Source organism: Crotalus tigris, unplaced genomic scaffold (genome assembly GCF_016545835.1).
Source record: "Crotalus tigris isolate CLP2741 ecotype Arizona unplaced genomic scaffold, ASM1654583v1 scf7180000019642.961951, whole genome shotgun sequence".
NCBI lineage: Eukaryota > Metazoa > Chordata > Lepidosauria > Squamata > Viperidae > Crotalus > Crotalus tigris.
In genome coordinates, this window is record NW_024097636.1 from 354,603 (window position 1) to 374,830 (window position 20,228).

Below are 20,228 nucleotides of genomic sequence, written 5' to 3' on the forward strand. Positions count from 1 at the left end.
CTTATTCCAACAATGCTTTAATCTTCATTGTTCTTTATAGCAGAACATTTTTTTATTTTGTTATTACCAGACATGAACTTAACTTTATTTTTCATACCTTCAAAAGATTCTAATTCTAAGTGGTCTCTCTCTCTCTCTCCCTCCCTCCCCCCCTCTCTCTCCTCAAGAAGCCAGCTTGCCAGGTGAGCAGATCAGAGAGGGGGGGGGAAGAGAGGGAGGGAGGGAGGGAGAGAGAGAGAACTCATGCACAGCAGCCTCTATGTTGGCTAAGAAATTCTGGGAGTTGAAGTCCACAAGTCATAAAAGAGCCAAGGTTGCCTATCCCTGACCTAGGGCCATTGTGGGTGTCACCTTGAAGCAAACTCAACAGGGTGATGATATAAAAAATTGTACATAATTGTTCTTGGTTTTGGAAGAACTTTCTGAATATTCTAAACTATGCTGTCATTGTTTTTAAATGTCTCTTTCTTGTTTCAAAATTGTCGGAAATTACATTACCAATATTTATAGGTGGTTTGGGGCTGGTAAATTCTGGTCTGTATGTAGCTCTGGGGTGGCAGGTTATCTACTCCTGTTTTTGGATATATTTTGGATATATTTTTACTTTTTACACACTGGCTTAAAATAATCTCTCTGTTAGAACTGCAGAACTTTGAAGAGGTGCCTTGCTTCAATAATATTTTAGTAAAAGCATGTCTTTGAAGTAGTATCATGGATTAGAGAGAACATTGCCTTCAAAGTACCAGATCACATAAAGGTGCCTGTCTTTATCCCTTATCCTCTAGAGTGAATAACCCAAGTTCTTTCAATGTGTGAGGTGGAGTGATTTGATTTTCTACTCAAAACAATGCTTTGAATTAAATTGGACTGCTGTATCAACTAACATCAAGGCAATAATATGAGGCAGAATAGCCTATTAAGATAGCCCTACTTCTTGTATAATCTTTTGTCAAGAAGAGTTTTGAGATATTATAGATCCTATCACTTACAGATTGAATGAACAGAAATAGTAACAGCCTTTTTATTCCCACTGTTCCTTAACAATGATAATCAGTGTTTCAATGTGTCAGCTTTTTTATTTTTAATTATATAAAAAAGAAAATGCCTAGGAAAATATGTACCTCATAAATATTAAACAAAGCCTAATGTAATTATATATCCTTGTTATGCCTTAAAGTTACATGTAATCCCTGTTTAACAGCTGCCTTATTTAGTGACATTTGTAGTTACTATATTGATGAAAAGGTAATTTTATGGTCTAATTTACAACTTTCACAGGCTTGTAAAGCAAACTAAGGTTGAAGTAAGATTGTAAGCAGAGTCACTATTTAACTTAGTAATTATTTTCTTTAACAACTGAGTTGCTGATTCCAAATGTGGTTACTAAATGAGGACTTCCTAAAAACTACTATCATTTAAGTCATTTTGATTTATGATAAAGAAATGAAATCAATTATACAAATTAATTTTGCAGTCTAGGTGTCTAAAAATGCCCCAAATAAAACTACCTGATTTTTTTTTTCAAATTTGGAGATTATCCAGCTTATTGTATCACAGAGAATGAGTACCCTGACAATCTTGTAGTATTGTTTTCTAAACAGTCATAGAATTATGCAATACCCAGTGTCATCATCTTTCTGTAAGTTTCTAAACTGATAATGTATAATTCAAAAGAATAGAAACCAGTGAATCTGCTAAAGCAGGAATATCCAAGCTTGGCCCGTGAGCCACGTGTGGCCCTGGACAGTTAGTAATATGGCCCCACAAAATTACCAGATTTATATCCATTTACTGCATATTATGTGCAACAACCCAAGACAATTCCTTTTCATTTCATGTGACGCAGGCAAGCCAAAAGAGTGGACACTCAGGAGCTAAACTGTAATTAATATTTGAAATAATTTCTGTCAAAAAAAAAGAAGACACAGTTTGGCTATATATTAATACAGGTAGTCCTCGACCTAGGGCCACAATTGAACCCAAAATTCCTGTTGGTAAGTAAGACATTTATTAAGTGAGCCTTGCCCCATTTTACAACTTTCTTTCCACAGTTGTTAAGTGAATTTCCACAACTGATTAGTTAATAAACTGGTTGTTAAGTGAATCTGGTTTCCCCATTGACTTTGCTTGTCAGAAGGTCACAAAAGTGATCATATGACCCTGAGATACAGTGGTCATAAATATGAACCAGTTGCCAAGCATCTGAATTTTAATCACATAATCATAGGGATGCTGCAAAGGTTGTAACTATGAAAAACGATCATAAGTCACATTTTTCAGTGCTGTTGTAACTTTGAATGTCACTAAATGAACTGTTCTAAGTCGAAGACTGCCTGTATTATATTTTGGGTACTACATTTCAATTAGGTGAATCCATCTTTCCAAAAAGATACCCCACAGAGCCAAGACATGAAGTAGTTTTTTGTTGAATTGTAATTGTAAATATTGAGAAAGATTATATACCAGAGATGCAAATTTTTTTTTATTTATTGTATCTCACCTTTATTTTTACAAATAATTCAAGGCAGTGAACATATCCAACATGCATGTCTCCTATTTTCCCCACAACAACAACTCTGTGAGGTGAGTTGGGAGATAGTGTGACTGGCCCAAGATCACCTAGCTGGCTTTCATGGCTAAAGTCATGTTATTGGTATTGTGTTGATACTGGTTGTTTCTATGTCCTCTTGTTTTTATTTTTTAAAATAAAGTAAACTTCTAGGTATAAGAGAGAATTCTAAGGCCTCCGCGCTGCTGGCTTCAAATCTATCCGAAGCAGTGGTGGGATTCAACCGGTTTGCACTACTTGGCAGAACCAGTAGCTAATTTTTTGTTGCCCAGGCCCAGAATGGACTTCCAGAAGCGGCATCCACACAGAGAACCGGTTGTTCACATATTTGAATCCCACCACTGATCTGAAGATAATTTAACCAGAAACATTGCTACTTTGCACTTGTTTGGCAAATGATATTGCAATTACTAAGATAAATTAATAAGAGATAATAAATGAAAATGAGATATATGCACACTTTCCCCAGGTTCTCATCTGAATATATTTCTGTGGATAAAAAACAATGTAACATTGTTAACTGCATGTGTAGATAATTCTGTTATGTTATGATGTTGTGAGAGTGACAGCAGTAGACTCTAAAACTATGCAATTCTTCTTTTTCAGGGTAATAACTGAGAAACTGTTTGCTTGGGTTTGTACAATGGAAAATGCAAACAAAGATAATGCCTCTTCCAGAGAGGGGTTACTTCTTAGGATGGGTCTTAATGATAATAAAGCTGGAATGCAAGGGCTGGATAAAGAGAAGATCAACAAAATCATAATGGAAGCCTCCAAGGTTTGTTTATATAAGTTTTTTTATAAGTTAACAAATAATTTAGTTATTCACATTGGTTGTATTCAGTAAAAAATGTCGGGTATTTACCAACATGGAATAGGTAATAGGCATGAATAGTCATTACAATTAATGTTAAAATAAATCTATAAATTAAATCTATTATTTGTTTATATTGTTTTATTTTTTTTCATGAAGTGAAATGTCGTAACCAAAATATTGCACAAAATATGTGTCTAAATATATACATTCTGGCACAGCTCAGAGTATCTATGTTTGATTTGTTATTTAGTGATTCCAGTTTTCTTCCATGCGCTAAGGCAGGGGTGTCAAACTTGCAATGTCATGTGATGTGTTGCGACGTATTGCGACTTTTTCCCCATTGCCGGCAATGGGGTGGGCATGGTTTGGCATTATGCATCCCGTCCGTGGGCCGGCATTTTGACACCCCTGATCTAAGAAATGCCACTTTACTAGTGAATACAACAAACTTGGTGGTCAAAGTCCTTTGTAGGTGCTCTTCTAATGACTTTCACAACTTAAAAATAATTAAACAGATATATACCAGGTTGAAGTAATTTTAATCTCTTTGGCAGGGTTCTAGATTTTATGAAAATGAACTTAAGAAAGACCAGCAGGTTAATAAACGGATTGAAAAAATGCTGAAACTAAAAAGTAAAATAACAGAGCAACAGATTTTGAAAGCACAATTGCAGGTAATTTTATTAAAGCTCTTGAAAAGACCAGCCATGTAAGAAAAAAGTGAAAAGTTTATTCCATTTAATTTAACTCCATTTTGCATAGGTTTGCTTGATTTAATCTGAAATAACTAATATATCTTAGGGCTTAGAATACAAAGGATACAATACAAATGTGATGTCAGCCTCACATTTTAGCATGCTGTTTTAAGATAATCTTCAATTTAAGGCTTGCTATTTAAGTAAACATAAGTCAATTTGGTTTGTGACTTGCTGAATCTTGCCAATCTTCTTTGTCTAAACTCTAGGAGCTCTGGCTTTCCATTGTAGTGCTTCAACTAGTGTTTCTGGGGCTCCTGAATGTCAACTTTTACAGCCTTAGAAGCTATTAAATTTCTATACAACACCTTATTCACATAACTATGATGTTGGTTTTAAATACAGCCCCAATGTTTCCAAGAAGTAAATTTATGTGGGCAGTTTCCCAAAGCTGTATGATTATTGTAGATTTTACTAGTATCCTATGTATGTAAAAATGTTATATTGTTTGGAAATTAAATGTTGACTATTTCTACATCAGTGATGGGAAAGCATATATTTTTCATCAATTACATGATATTTCAAAACACAGAAAGCTCTTGGAAAAAGAGCTTGGCAGCAATTAATTGTGATTATAGTAGAACTTCATGTGAGTTATACTTAGTTCTTGTTTACTCACATACAAAGAACAGCATTGTGGACATTAAACAAATTAACCGGGAGAGCCATAAAGATAATCACAGCATAATTATTGCATTAAATATGCCACTTTCTCATGCCACAGTAAATTAGTTCAGAGCCTGTTTGAAATGATCTATATAACGGTTGGTTCATGTGATCATTTCTGTTACTTAGGATATAAATTAATTATTGTGCAAATAATAACACATTATTGCAAGCAGAAGACTTTGAAGTGATAAAAGGGACTATGTAACAATGTTGATACTGTATGTATGTATATATTTTATGAAACAATTCTGAAGTAATTTCTAGTTATTTTTATAAACTTATCCAACTTTGAGTAAGAGAAAAACTCTGTCTTTATACAGTTTTGTTTATCTGTTTACAAACAGATGGATAAACTTGCAATGGAACTGGATCAGAATCGTGACCTTAGTTGTACTATTGTACACATTGACATGGATGCCTTTTATGCAGCTGTAGAAATGAGAGACAATCCTGAATTAAGGGACAAACCCATAGCAGTGGGTTCATTGAGTATGCTGGTAAGAAGAAATACAGCATTTGCATACCTGCATAGAAAACACAGACATGGTTTTTCATTTTATACAAGTTCCTTGTTTCTAAATTTGTGATAATAGGGAAGCAAAACAATTATTTTTGCAAGTATTATACAAATATTTTTTAAGATCAATATTTTGCCTTTCCTGTTCTTGTTCATAGCTTGGGGCTACAGTTTTAAATAAAACAGTTCTTTGGTTTAACTTACAACATGGTAGCAAACATATTTTCTGTGTGACTTTAGTATGCCTCTGTAAGTATTGACTCTGACTAGCAGCTTTCTGGGAGATTTCTGCATCTGCCCCAAACAGCTGGAAATGGAATATCTGATATTTGTGAAGAGCATATATACAGGTAATTTTCATTTAAACTTGCTAATTGAGACCATAAATTCTGTCATTAAGAGACATGGTCATAAGTCAAAAAACCATGATGTTCCATTGCTTAGTGATTGCAATTTAAGTTGCCATGATTAAATGACTATGTGGGCATTATGTGAGGACCTCACATGACTGCAACTTCCTGCTGGCTTCCCGTTGTCTTTGCTTGTAGGAAGCCAGTAGGGAAAGTTGCAAATTATAACTGCAGGGACATTGTGATGAGGTCCAATTGGAACTATACCAGTGCCATCATAAGTTTGCATGCGTGATGAACTATTGGTTACTAAATGAGGCGTTCCTGTACTCCATCACAAACTACAAGCAATTCAAATGAGCAGTATATCCTGACTTGATCTTCATTATAAGAAAAGAAAAGTATAGTGGATGAACTGAAGCAACAAAATAAAGGGCAACATTTCAAACAAGTGTTTACCATTTTGGTACAATTCATTATGATTTGAACAATGTTCCCCTCAACCATTTTCATTTTCTCTTGACGTTCTGAACCTCTGCAACCCCAGAGCATTTTAATAATTTACTCTGAAGAGCTGTGATCTCCTTTGCAGTACAAAAATATGCTTGGGGATATAAGACAGAAAAGAAATTGCTGCCTCGCATTCTTCTCTTGGTAGAAACCTTTGGCTGCTCCTCACAGTTCTTAACCATCTCCAATGTATTTTCATTGAAATCAAGCTTTTGTATAAATGAATATTGCTTTAAATAACTATCTCATTGCAAAGCTCTTCACATAGTGGCATTTCTTTATAAAATCTCTGAAACTAAATGATCACTATCCCCTCTTCTGCTGTTTATATTCCTTGCTATTTTTTGCCTTCAAAGTGTTAATATTTATCAAGATATAAATCCACACCATTGCACATTTTCAAACTTAATGAGATGCCTATAATTAATAGTACAGGATTTCTAAAGTGGTTTTGTAGCACAACATATTCAATCATTTTTGTTGTGAAGCAGTCACAGTCAAAATGTTGATTGGCAAAATATAAGTTTCTTTTTTTATTGTTTTTAATATTTTATTAGATTATAGAATAAAATAAAGAATACAAAAGCAAATAGCAGAACACAATGGGGAGGGAAAAGGAGAAGAAAAGTGATGAAGAGAAGAAAAAAAGAAAAGAAAAGGCATTGACTTCTGACTTCCTTTGTTGTAGTAGAATAAAGCATTAACATCGAACCTCAACCTTACTTTTCCATAATAGTATAAACTAGCCATTTCTATAACAAATCAATCTAATCAGTAAAATCCAAAATCAACGTTTCAGTTTTTTTTCCACCTCAAGCACAAAATCCAGAAGCGGTCTCCAAGTAGAAACAAAAGTACTTCTATTCTTTTTTTTAATCTCAACCTTGGCAACTTTAAGACTTGTGGACTTCAACTCCCAGAATTCCTCTGATCTAAACGGTCAATTTAGCCATCTCTGCCAACTCCATTAGCTTCCCATAGTGGGAATCAAAATGCCCTTCCATTGTTATGCATACAATAGTCTTGCTGCCATTGACATATATAAGATCAAAGTTCCAAATTTCTTTTTCCATTAAGCCCAGACAAAAGTTTCTAGTTTTATCTTTACTTTAAGAATTTTCTGTATTAGGATATGAATCCTACTCCAATATTTCTTTGCTTTATCACATGTCCACCATAAATGATAAAAGGTTCCTTCTTTACATTTACATTTCCAACATTCATTTGAAATACCTTTATGCATTCTAGATAACTTATCTGGTGTTAAATACCAGCGGTACATCATCTTATAAAAAATTCTTTTAAATTATAATTTAATGTGAATTTTAAGATTTTTGTCCATATATTCTCCATTGTTCAAGCATCACATTATATCCAAAGTTCCTTGCCCACTGAATCATACAGTGTTTTACACGTTCACTTCCCAAATTCAGTTTCAATAACATTTTATAAACCTTAGCAATAATATGTTCATCACTACCACGCAATAAGATTTCCAATTCATTTTAAACAAAGTCAAACCCATAACTCTTTTTATCTAGTTTGAATCTTTCTTTCAGTTGTTGATATGTAAACCAATGACAAACATAGCCTTCTGATTCTAACTCTTCCCTTGACTTGAGGGTAGGGTCACCAGAGTTGAAAAGTATTATTTTACCATAAGTCCACCAATCTGACTTCGCGACCATTTCGTTTCTCAAAAAAACTTCCTGGGGGGACACCCAAAGAGGCAACTTGTGGAAAACCTTGTTTTATATTTATTCCAAACTCTTAGTTTGACACATCTAGTGAAGTGATTGTTAAAGTCAACATTAATTTTGTCATACCATAAATAACCGTGCCATCCAAACCTTAATTCATGACCCTCCAAATCAAGTAGTCTCTTATTCTGGAGGTTCACCCATTCCTTTAGTCAGACTAGACAGCATGCATCAAAGTACATTTCAAATCTGGTAAACCCAAACACCCTCTTTCTTTAGCATCTTGCAATAGCTTATATCTAATTCTTGGATTTTTTTCCCCTTGACATATGAACTTGGAAATATCCCTTTGTCATAAATGGTGCATCAGTTGCAAGTATTGATAATGTCTGGAACAGAAAAGGCATCCTTGGTAAAACATTCATCTTAATTACAGAGATTCTACCCAATAGAGATAAGTGTAGTTTATCCCATCTTTGCAAGTCCTTTTTAATATCATTTCAAAGGCACATAGTTGTTTTGAAATAATCTTGTATTTGTATTTGTCAGCATAACCCCCAGCAAAATATAAGTTTCATATATGTTCAAATCACCTCTTACATGGTCAGTTATTTTCTCAGCATTTGAGATGTTCCCTTGTATCAGTTTGCTTCAAATTTTTGAAGCCTTATTCAGTGACAGAATAAATGAAGTGTAAGTAGGAAATCTCATTTTCTTGAAAAGGTCAGTGAGTTTATATAATTTTTTTTCACCAGTTCATCTTTTAGAAGATAAAATCAGCATACATTGCTTGTTTCAAGAAAAGGAAACATTGTACTTAAGGAATATGGCAGGTGATGCTGGCAATATTTTTAAACGTGTAATAGGATTCTGAAAGACTGGGTTTAACATAGGTTTTTTTATGCTGATGTGAAGCAGTTATTTAAGAAAGGTAGTGTAACCACTAACCCCTTTTGGCCTGTTGACTTAATTGCTTTATGACCCTGTTATACCAGTTTTAGGGCTGCTTCAGAATGGACCATGGCAAAATTGAGCCCCCTGTATGCAGTATGAGGACGGCTTGTCTATATTAATTGAACTAACCTTGACTATGTTTGCATATAGCGGGGGACTTCCAGTTTAGAGCCATAGCAAGCTAGATGTTCCTTTTACAAGGGATGCAGGATCCAGGCTGCCAAAATTCTCTCCAGGTTAGGGAGGAATCCTTACATCACCCATGTGCTCTTGGCACAGCTGTACTTTGTGAGAAAGTTGCAGGAATCAATGTTTTACAGTGGGCTTATGAGTTGAGGGGCTGCGAGTTGTGTGAGAAACCATCTTTGCTCACAGTTGTGAATGCATCCTTTTTTAAGGACATAAAACTTAGCTAAGCCCTATTTCCTAATAACTTTGGATTTGGGTTTTTTTATTCCTATGGAAATTAAATGAACACAAAAACTACTTTGGTGTAGTGGTAAAGTGCTAGGCTAGAAATCAGGAAGCTGTGAGTTCTAGTGTCACCATAGGCATGAAAGGTGGCTAGGTGATTTTGGGGTAGTTACTTTCTCTAAGCCTCACAGTATTGTTGTTGTGGGAAAATAGGAGGTGGGACCATTAGATATATTCACTGACTTAAGTTCACAAAACATATGTGACAAGACAAAATAAATGTTAAAAAATGAAATATTCTGGAACCTTTTGGAACAGCAAGTATTATGTAGTTGCTGGGTGATTGCCATCTTAGAGAAATGATTTTTAAATACAGTTTTTAAGATTAAGAGAAAATAATTTTTTGGATCAAATAGCTAAAGGATATGTAGAATATTGATTTTTGAAAAGTTTATAGTAGATTAAGGGATTAAGAGACTTGAAACTATAATTTCAATTAAATAGGGGAATTCCTTTGGTGGAAAATTCTACTTGTTAAGAGTTTTTTATAAATCAAAACAAGATAGAATGGGGCTTTGAAGGTTGGGCACTAAATGGAACTAGAGCACAGGTTTTAAACTCGCCGCGTCATGTGACATGTCAGAACTTATCACGACTCTTTTTGCATTACCAGCAATGGGGTGGGCTGGCTTCGGTATGATGAAACTGAACTAGAGGGTAATAAAGAATACATTTAGATAAAGAATGGAATAAAATATAACTGAGCTTTCAGGTGGAAATTTATAAAAAACGGTCTTCAGAATTATTGGATGGATGATGATGGATAGATGAAGTGTTAAGGAAGTAACAAAAAAAAAACAACAAGTTATTCCAGTTAGGTTTGAAGTTAACTTGTGGATATAAATGTGACAAGCAGTGAAAAGGATATCGAAAACTGTACAAGTGAAACTGATTGTGATGGAATGTACTAGCCTATGTTCCCAAGAAGGGAGGGCTGCATTCCAGAGAAATAAAAGGCAGCTCAGTCCAGATATTTTTTTTTTTGTGAAAGAGGATGAAGATAGCTCCTTCCTAATAGTTCTTGGAGTATATGATAGATGCAGATGTTAGGGTGCTTTAGTTTGGCAAGTTTCTGTCTGTACGTGTGGAATAATGAAGAACTGCATCCAGATGTTGAAACTCTAGAAAGAGTACCGAGAAGAGCAACAAAGATGATCAGGGGTTTGGAGGCTAAAACATATAAGGAACGGTTGCTGGAATTTTTTTTATCAGCCATAGTTCAGTAAGGGATGCTAGACATTATCTATCTGAACAAAAGGCATCAGTTAAAGTCTTGAACAGTTTTTTGAGAAAATGATCAAGATAGATAATATCTGGCATCCTTTACTGAACTGTAATTTATAAGGAATGAATGATGAGATTTTTGGATTTTGGTTTTAGTTAAGATATGAAATATGGGGTGAAAAGTATATGTTGTAATGTAAGAGATGGTGATAAATTACTTAAGTAGTCCTCAATTTATGACCGGTCATTTAATAGCCATTCGTAATTATGATGGCCTTGGAAAATATTATGTTGCTTTTATGTTTGTGATCTAGTAAACCTAGAAACTGTGTGACACAAGAATATTTTAAGTTTTAATATTTGCTTTCATGTTTATTTTGAATTAATTAATCTGCAAATATGATGAGCATCCCTTCAATCACATCATCAACCCCCCCACCCTTAAAACAGAGTCTCTTCAAAATGGAATAGTTTTCTAATCAGAGTTGATTTCACAGTAGAAGCTAATTTTCATGTTTAAGTAGTACTTGAATTGGTATTAATGACTCTTACGTTTTCCTAACAGCTTTGTAATCTAGTTGTAATACAAACCATTTTAAAAAGCTTTTTTTTAAAAAAAAAATCATGGTTTTGTCTTTTTTAAGTCTACTTCAAATTACCATGCTAGAAGATATGGGGTACGTGCAGCTATGCCAGGATTTATTGCTAAGAAACTTTGTCCACATCTTACTATAGTACCTTTAAACTTTAAGAAATATAAAGAAGTAAGTAAACAGGTATGTGATTCATTTGTATAGCAGAATGCATATTAATTTAATTGTTTTAATTTCTCTGCAGTTCACCTACAATTAAAAATTATGTTACACTTTTCCCATTATTCCATATACTATTAGCATTGCTTCCCATAATTAATAAATTATGGGGTTGGATGTTCTTTTGTGTTTTTGTTTTTTGCATTATGCTAACAAGTTGTTGCAGGTTTCCAGAGAATAATTATACTTCCTCTACATGTGTGACTAAAGCATAGTTTGAAGCCAATGTAATATTATTGATCTGCTCTCATTCAGACTGAGATCATTCTGTCATTTTGGGGACTTGTGTCTTAACACTGAGTTAAGTCACCTTCTGTTAATAGTGATGGCTACATTAGCACTGCTATGAATTTCATACCTACAGATAGTTTGACGCTCTCTGATTTTAAGTGACATAGGATTCCAGTCCATTTTAGTTTGCCGATACCCAAAACATTGCTAGTCAGTCTTCACTCTGACATCGAGTTTATTATGGTTCATAGTATAGTTCATACTATGTTGTTCATAGTATGTTTAGATGTGTGTCATATATGTGTTTCACTTTGAGAGTGGGCAACTAAATCTCATTTTTGATGTGTGCCATTGTGCCCACAGTATAAAAATGACAATAAAGGTTATCTTATCTTATCTTCATGGTTCTGACATTTCATAAAAATTGTGTGCATATCTTTGTAGCATTGAACTAGGAGTATACATTCCCACAATGTATATAGTCTGTTTTATTACTTGCTGTTAAATGGGTGAGACAAAATATAATAACTGAGATACCCATCCCTGGAAGCAGCGAGTTTGTATGTCTTTATGGAGAGACATTTCTGTCTTAAAACATTTTAACTATCAATTTTTTATTAGAGCCCTCATTTTATTACACTGAGAACAAGTTTTTCTTGTTAATAGCATACCTTCAGTGACCAAGATGCTATAGTTAGCAGGGAGTGAAATAAAAAAAACAACTCTTCAATAATTAACTTTCTTCCCTGATGTATGATCGATCCATGATGTATGCCAAAAGATACAGTGCCAATACTGATTAGATGTATGGTATATATTTAAAACATGGGTAAATAATAGCTCAACTTTGTATTTATATTTATCAAGATTAGGGAAATACTAGCGGAATATGATCCTCAATTCATGCCCATGGGCCTTGATGAAGCCTACTTGAATATAACAGAGTACTTAGAAGAACAGAACCACTGCTGTAAAAGAAAAGATCTCAGTACATCCAAGTTTGGTCTAAATGGTATGTAATTATCAGGAGTTCTCAGGTCAGAATAAAATATTATGTTGCTTTTATGTTTGTGATCTAGTAAACCTAGAAACTGTGTGACACAAGAATATTTTAAGTTTTAATATTTGCTCTCATGTTTATTTTGAATTAATTTCATTCCAAGGCAAAAGCTAATGATAAGATCTTAATCTAGAATTTTAAATGTACAGTATTCTGAATGCTTATTAAATGTAAGAGTCTTCATTTCAATGGGAGAAGGTTTTCCAGTTCTGGTTATTATCTTGGACCAGTGATTTAGTCAAGAAAAAGAATTGTGATCCTAAACTGGAGTTCTAATTTGCACACCTTAAGGAGAAAATCTTTAAATTTTTACTAATTTACTATAATTTTAGATAGCCCTACACCAGTGAGTTCTTTAGTCGTTTTAATAGATAGAGATGTATTCATATGTATAGATATAGAGAGACATATTGTTTCTTTCAATACCAAATTTTAGTTCTGTAAACGTGCAAATCATCTGTATGAGGGGATATTTAGGTGCATATAAATAGCTATAGCAATAGATCTTAGACTTATATACTACTTCGCAGTGCTTTACAGCCCTCTTTAAGTGGTTTACAGAGTCAGCATATTGCCCCCAACAATTTGGGTCCTCATTTTATCGTCCTCAGAATGATGAAAGGTTGAATCAACCTTGAGCTGCTCAGGATCAAACTGTTGGCAGTTAGCAGAATTAGCCCGCATTACTGTATTCTAATTACCGTGCCACCGTGGCTTTTTCTTTCATTCCTTTCATGGGAGATGACTCTGCAGCAGTAACAATAAGAATACTGCTTTTCTAAAAGCAATATGTGCAACAATCTTGCCAAATAAGTGATTTTGAAGTGTAAAGCAGCAGACCCCAACCTTTTTGCCACCAGGGATCAGTTTCATGAAAGACAATTTTTATCTGGACCAGAGGGGGAGGATGGTTTTGGTTTCACTTGCTCACCTGTTGCTCACCTCCAGATGTGCAACCCGCCTCTGAACAGGCCATGGACTCGTACCGCTCCTTGCTCAGGGGTTGGGGACCCATGGTCTAAAGCTATTTCTGTTATTAGCTTTACAAGAGAATTTGAAATGACTGTTTTGCTTATGATAGTCTGATTTTTTAAAATTTTTAAAAACCAGGAAAGCAGAACACAGTTGCATCTGATGAATCAAACTTGAGTGAAGATATGCATTCCTGTTCACCAGTATTGTTTGACAGTGGCACTCTGATTGATAAGCAGACTATTCAACCATCTTTGCTCTTAGAAGAGCAGCGGTGCCAGGAATCAAGTGTTCAGTTAAAGTCACTTATCTTGGAAACATCAGCTGAGAAAGTTGTAAATGAAATTCGTTTGAGAATTGAACAAAAAACTGGGCTGACTGCCAGCGCTGGTAAATATATTTTTATTGTTTATAACACTGACATATTTACTGTACATATTTACTGTAAGTATGTTCACAAAATATCTGACATGTTGATTGACTACAGTTGTATCTGTGATTCTTTGCTGCTATATACTTATCCAACCACATACCAGTCAAAAAGTGCAAAGCTGAATAATTATGTTATACTTCCCGGGTGTATTAGATTTTATTTCATTTACGTGGCTCCTGTCTATATAAGATTGTACAACTTATTAGATATGTGCATTGTCGTGGTCCCAGTGCAAATACTGACCATTAAATTAAGGCAGAATTGGTATGACTCTGGACTCCATCATTCACAGAATTTCTGCATTTGTGTACAACGGCGGAATTGCTTTCAGACTGATTCTCCCTGTAGAGTTGTTATTTATGCAGGTTATTTTACAATGTTGTTTTGAGGAGAGAGGAGGCTTTGGACTAGGAATGTAGTGTTCACAACTAACAAAGTTGTAATTATGTCCTTTTCATATATATTATTTAAATAGTTTCCCATTCACTACTCCATTGGGCCATAACCAAAGATTGTTAAGACTTACTCTCTCAGTTATTTACCTAACCTTTTCACCTACTTTCTCTTCAACGTAAATTATACCTATTGCCTTGATTTTTATCTGGAGGCTGGCTGCAATCAGTGAAAGTGATTCAGATTAGTAAGAATTAGCTCTGATTTCTTTTCTGAATAAATATAATAATTTGGATGTAATCAAAGGAAGTGAATGTATTGTTTATATATAATAAGAGATCTATAATAATTAAGGGAAAGACAGTTGTTCTTACATTGCTTGTAGGCAAAATTTGCAACCAGCAATTATTATAATGGCCAAATAACTGATTACTTTTTGAAAAAAAAAATAAACCAGTCCTTTGCACGGGATTCAGTTGTTTCGGACTAGAAGAGTTATGAATAACAAAAATAAAAACTGGTTGTAAAAGACTATAGCTTAGGAAACACTAATAACCAAAGGTCATCTACAAAGCTAAAGAATGTAATGTTGAAAGGAACTTTGGAAGTCATCCAAATCCATGTCAGCTGTTCAACCTCTGCTTAAATTCTTTCAGTGAAGAAGAACCCATTACTGTTTAATTTTTTTCAATCTTTTATACCTTCTGGAATAACAGAGGTCTGGAAATCGTTCTGAATTGATCTGAAATTAGAGCTTTTGCTATTCTGTCAGTGGATATGATTAAGAGCTAACCCAAATAAAAGTATTTATAATGGAAAGAGATAAACACCCACAAGAGAATTAATGATATTTAAATAGCACAAATTTTAATGTAAAACAAATGAATAATGAAGCTGAATATTATCCAAGCATAGTTCAGAGAATGTATCTAGACAGGCCTGTAATGGTCTGTTCAGATGAAGTTAAATAATATTGCAAGTAAAGAAATCAAGAATTTGGCAAGTGAAGTCAAAGTGGAGATAAATGGGGAGATAATTTCCTCCCTTTCTTTTCCTTTCTTCCTCAGTCATTTTCTTTTTTCAATCCAGGCAGGTCCTTACCCAGAGAAGCAGCTTATGGGAGTTTGAGATCAGAGAAGGCAAGCAAGCAAGTTTTGCATATGGAAGTTGATAGGAAATCTCTAAGCAAGGTAGATAGAAAAGTACAATTGGTGCTCAAAATGCTTAGTATTCGTGCAAACTAAATGGGATCAGAGCAGCAGTGACTGATGAGGAAAGAAGTTTTGAGCTAGTGGTAAACAGTTTAATCAAGGTGTCAACACAGTGTACATCCATTTATGTTAAGAGATAATAAGAAATGGTATTAAAAATAGAGACATCAATATATTAACACCTTTATAAAAATCAGTGGTGTGAGTGCATCTGGAATATTGTGTGCAGTTCTGGTCACTGTACCTTAAAAAAGATATGATGGAATTACACAAAATGTCAAAAAAGATTAAGACATAGTAAGATAAAGAAACTCAGAGGGAAGATTTACACTAACATTATTCATTATTCCTTTCCATATTTTCTGTCCTTGCAAATGAACCTTGCTTTTATGAGGATCTTACAAATTCCATCCCGTTTCAGTCATCCACTTGTTTCAATTAATAATAATAATAATAATAATAATAATAATAATAATAATAATAATGGATCATCGCACAGTCAGCCAGATGTTCAGACTGGATTTGGCATTTTGTCTACCTATCGAGTCCTTACCCAGGACCTGGGATAGGCAGATGTGGATGTTTGATGGTATTACAGATATCGTCGCAGGATGGAAGCAGTTCCTAGTAAGGCCGCCTTTTGCAATTGACTAATAGCGAATTTGTCAATGCCAATGGTGTTCAAGTGGTGCTCCAGTTGTTTTGGGATTGCACCCAAGGAGCCTATGACTATTGGTACTACCCTTGCTTGCTTTTGCCACAGTCTTTCTATTTCTATTTGTAGGTCTTTGTATTTTGTTATCTTCTCCAGTTCTTTCTCTTCTATTCTGCTGTCTCCAGGCACTGCCACGTCCACTATCCAGACTTTTTTGTCTTTCTTATCGACAATTGTTAAGTCTGGGGTGTTATGTTGCAGGTGCTTGTCTGTTTGAATTCTGAAGTCCCAGAACAGTTTAATTTTATCATTTTCTATGACTTTCTCTATTTTATGATCCCACCAGTTTTTGCTTACAGGCAAATGATATTTTTTGCAGATCTTCCAATGCACCATTGTTGCTACTTTGTCATGCCGCTGCTTGTAATCAGTCTGTGCAATCTTCTTGCAACAGCTTACCAAGTGGTCCACTGTTTCTTCAGCTTCTTTGCATAGGCGGCACTTACTGTCTGTTGCTGTCTTCTCAATTTTGACTTTATATGCATTTGTCCTTAAGGCTTGGTCTTGTGCAGCCAGAATTAGTCCCTCGGTCTCTTTCTTCAATTTTCCTGCTCTTAGCCATTGCCAGGTCTTGTTATTATCTGCTTTCCCAGCTATTTTTTTAATGTATTGGCCATGTAGTGCTTTGTCTTCCCATGCCTCTATTCTGTTCTTCATTTGGTCTTTCTTGTAGGCCAGTTTGGTCTCTCCAGTAGTCAGTAAGCCTTCCTGATATACTAATTTCAGTGCATCTTCATCATTGTTCTTCAGATATTCTTCCAAAGCCATTTTTTCTTCTTCAACCATCTGATGTACTTGTAGCATTCCACGCCCACCTATTTGCCTTGGTAGATAAAGTCTGTCAATGTCACTGTGTGGATGAAGGGCATGATTTATTATTATTATTATTATTATTATTATTATTATTATTATTATTATTAGTAGTAGTAGTAGTAGTAGTAGTAGTAGTAGTACATGGCCAATATATTAAAAAAAATAGCTGGGAAAGCAGATAATAACAAGACCTGGCAATGGCTAAGAGCAGGAAAATTAAAGAAAGAGACCGAGGGACTAATTCTGGCTGCACAAGACCAAGCCTTAAGGACAAATGCATATAAAGTCAAAATTGAGAAGACAGCAACAGACAGTAAGTGCCGCCTATGCAAAGAAGCTGAAGAAACAGTGGACCACCTGGTAAGCTGTTGCAAGAAGATTGCACAGACTGACTACAAGCAGCGACATGACAAAGTAGCAACAATGGTGCATTGGAAGATCTGCAAAAAATATCATTTGCCTGTAAGCAAAAACTGGTGGGATCATAAAATAGAGAAAGTCATAGAAAATGATAAAATTAAACTGCTCTGGGACTTCAATTGTCGATAAGAAAGACAAAAAAGTCTGGATAGTGGACGTGGCAGTGCCTGGAGACAGCAGAATAGACAAAAAGAACTGGAGAAGATAACAAAATACAAAGACCTACAAATAGAAATAGAAAGACTGTAGCAAAAGCAAGCAAGGGTAGTACCAATTGTGATAGGCTCCTTGGGTGCAATCCCAAAACAACTGGAGCACCACTTGAACACCATTGGCATTGACAAATTCGCTATTAGTCAATTGCAAAAGGCGGCCTTACTAGGAATTGCTTCCATCCTGCGACGATACCTGTAATACCATCAAACATCCACATCTGCCTATCCCAGGTCCTGGGTAAGGACTCGATAGGTAGACAAAATGCCAAATCCAGTCTGAACATCTGGCTGACTGTGCGATGATCCATAATAATAATAATAATAATAATAATAATAATAATAATAATAATAATAGAAGTTGGAAGGGACCTTGGAGGTCATTGAGTCCAACCCCCTGCTCAAGCAGGAAACTCTACACTATTTCAGACAAATGGCTGTCCAGTCTCTTCTTAAAAACTTCCAGTGTTGGAGCATTCACCGCTTCTGGAGGCAGGTTGTTCCATTGATTAATTGTTCTAACTGTCAAGAAGTTTCTCCTTAGTTCTAGGTTGCTTCTCTCCTTGATCAGTTTCCATCCGTTGCTTCTCGTCCTGCCTTCAGGCACCTTGGAGAATAGCTTGACTCCCTCTTCTTTGTGGCAGCCCAAGATATTAGAACACTGCTATCATGTCCCCCCTTGTCCTTCTCTTCGTTAAACTAGACATACCCAATTCCAGCAACTGTTCCTTATATGTGTTAGCCTCCAGTCCCCTAATCATCTTTGTTGCTCTTCTCTGTACTCTTTCTAGAGTCTCAGCATCTTTTTTATTCAATCTTTCATTCAATCTTCCTGCATATATGTATTTGTTTTGCAGTTCAATCCTTGTACTGTCTATATTATTGTTTTGTGTTGAAGTACACACTTCCTAAAGCTGCCAAGTTTGAAAAACCCTGGTCTATATGATCACTTCACTCATTTTACTCCTTTCATACTGGTCACTCATTTTTAAATTTAGTCCACATTCATAGTTGATACGATGCAGGCAACAAAATGTTGGCTTGGAAAGTTTCTATTCTAGAGATCCTAGCTTACTTTTTCTTTTTTTTTTAGAATGCTTGAGATAAAACTAGGTATTGGTTGTGCTTGTGGCATAATGGCCAAAATATGACAGAACTATCCAAATTATGACCGATATTATGATGTAGATATGACAGTTTGGTAACCTAGCCTCTACTTTCCTTTGCATAACCAAATAGTGTTATATTTTTAATCTCATCCCCCTGTGAAGTAGCATTTTATGGAGTGGTGCCTATCACGGAGCCACTTTAAGATGGGGCACCCACAGGGCCTATGTTTTGATCGGACCCATGATCCTGCCACAAAAGTATTCTTTATACTCAACTTTCATGTCATATCTGAATTACTATGTCTCTTACATAATATATAATTGAAGTTGGAAAGTGATAATTCTTTTTTGTTTCTATTTGATTTTTTTTTTCATTTAATTATAGGCATAGCTCCAAATATGATGTTGGCAAAAATGTGCAGTGATAAAAATAAACCTAATGGCCAATATAGAATCCCTCCAGAAAGAGATGCTGTGATGGACTTCATAAAAAAATTAGCTATTAGAAAGGTGAAAAAATATTTATTTAATGTTACTACTTTTATGAATGTTGTGTTCAGGAAATAGTTGTTGTCTTTTGGTGTCTAATTTTCTTATCAACATTTTATCTTCTATATCTGCCACTGCCCTCCATGGTCATGTGACTGCAGTTTGGACAGTTAGCAACAAGCTTACATTTACAACTGGTTGTAGTGTCCTTTGGTCACATGACCATGATTTGTGATTTTTCTGCCAGTTGCCAGCAAAAAAACACCCATTCAGGAGGATGGATTGAGATTTACAACCACATGTTTCATGTAAAGACTGTGTGATTTGCTTAATGACCGGTCAAAAAAATCAGATACTGTCGCATAGTGCATCACTTACATATGTCAGTGCAGAACAACAAATTCACCAGTTATGTGCAGCAGTTTATCAAGCTATATAATTATTTCTGTTACTTTTAAAAATGCTCAGTTTCCAAGGTGATAGTTAATAATAGTTGATAATGGGTTACATATTGAAACTGTTAAAATTAAGATTTCACATTAAAACTTCCTGTTTCACTGGTATATAATTCATTCTCATTTAGGTACCAGGCATAGGAAAAGTAACAGAGAAAATGCTAAAAGCTCTGGAAATAGAGACTTGCACAGAACTCTACCAGCAGAGGGCTCTGATTTCTCTTCTGTTTTCTGAAATATCCTGCCATAATTTTCTTGAAATTTCTCTTGGCTTGGGTTCCACACATTTGGAAAGGTATTTTATATGAAATGTACTTATCCTTATTTTACTTGTTTTCTGAACATTTTATTAATAGGTTGCTTT

At 34.9% G+C, this 20,228-nt stretch overlaps 1 protein-coding gene across 7 annotated transcripts in view; it reads left to right on the plus strand.

The window, feature by feature from the left end:
- Window positions 1-20,228, plus strand: part of POLK (DNA polymerase kappa) — a 37,176-nt gene that overhangs the window by 8,540 nt on the left and 8,408 nt on the right. For 3 of the 7 annotated variants that reach the window (XM_039364006.1, XM_039363999.1, XM_039364003.1), the window contains 8 exons: window positions 3,176-3,347; window positions 3,941-4,060; window positions 5,155-5,307; window positions 11,184-11,315; window positions 12,450-12,594; window positions 13,753-14,004; window positions 19,306-19,430; window positions 19,993-20,159. In XM_039364006.1, coding sequence (XP_039219940.1) covers window positions 3,213-3,347; window positions 3,941-4,060; window positions 5,155-5,307; window positions 11,184-11,315; window positions 12,450-12,594; window positions 13,753-14,004; window positions 19,306-19,430; window positions 19,993-20,159 — 1,229 coding nt within the window. In that variant the 5' untranslated portion in view covers window positions 3,176-3,212. Of the gene's footprint in view, window positions 1-167; window positions 183-640; window positions 758-3,175; window positions 3,348-3,940; window positions 4,061-5,154; window positions 5,308-11,183; window positions 11,316-12,449; window positions 12,595-13,752; window positions 14,005-19,305; window positions 19,431-19,992; window positions 20,160-20,228 lie in introns of those variants that run through there. The other 4 variants (XM_039364004.1, XM_039364001.1, XM_039364005.1 and 1 more) reach the window with 4 other exon arrangements.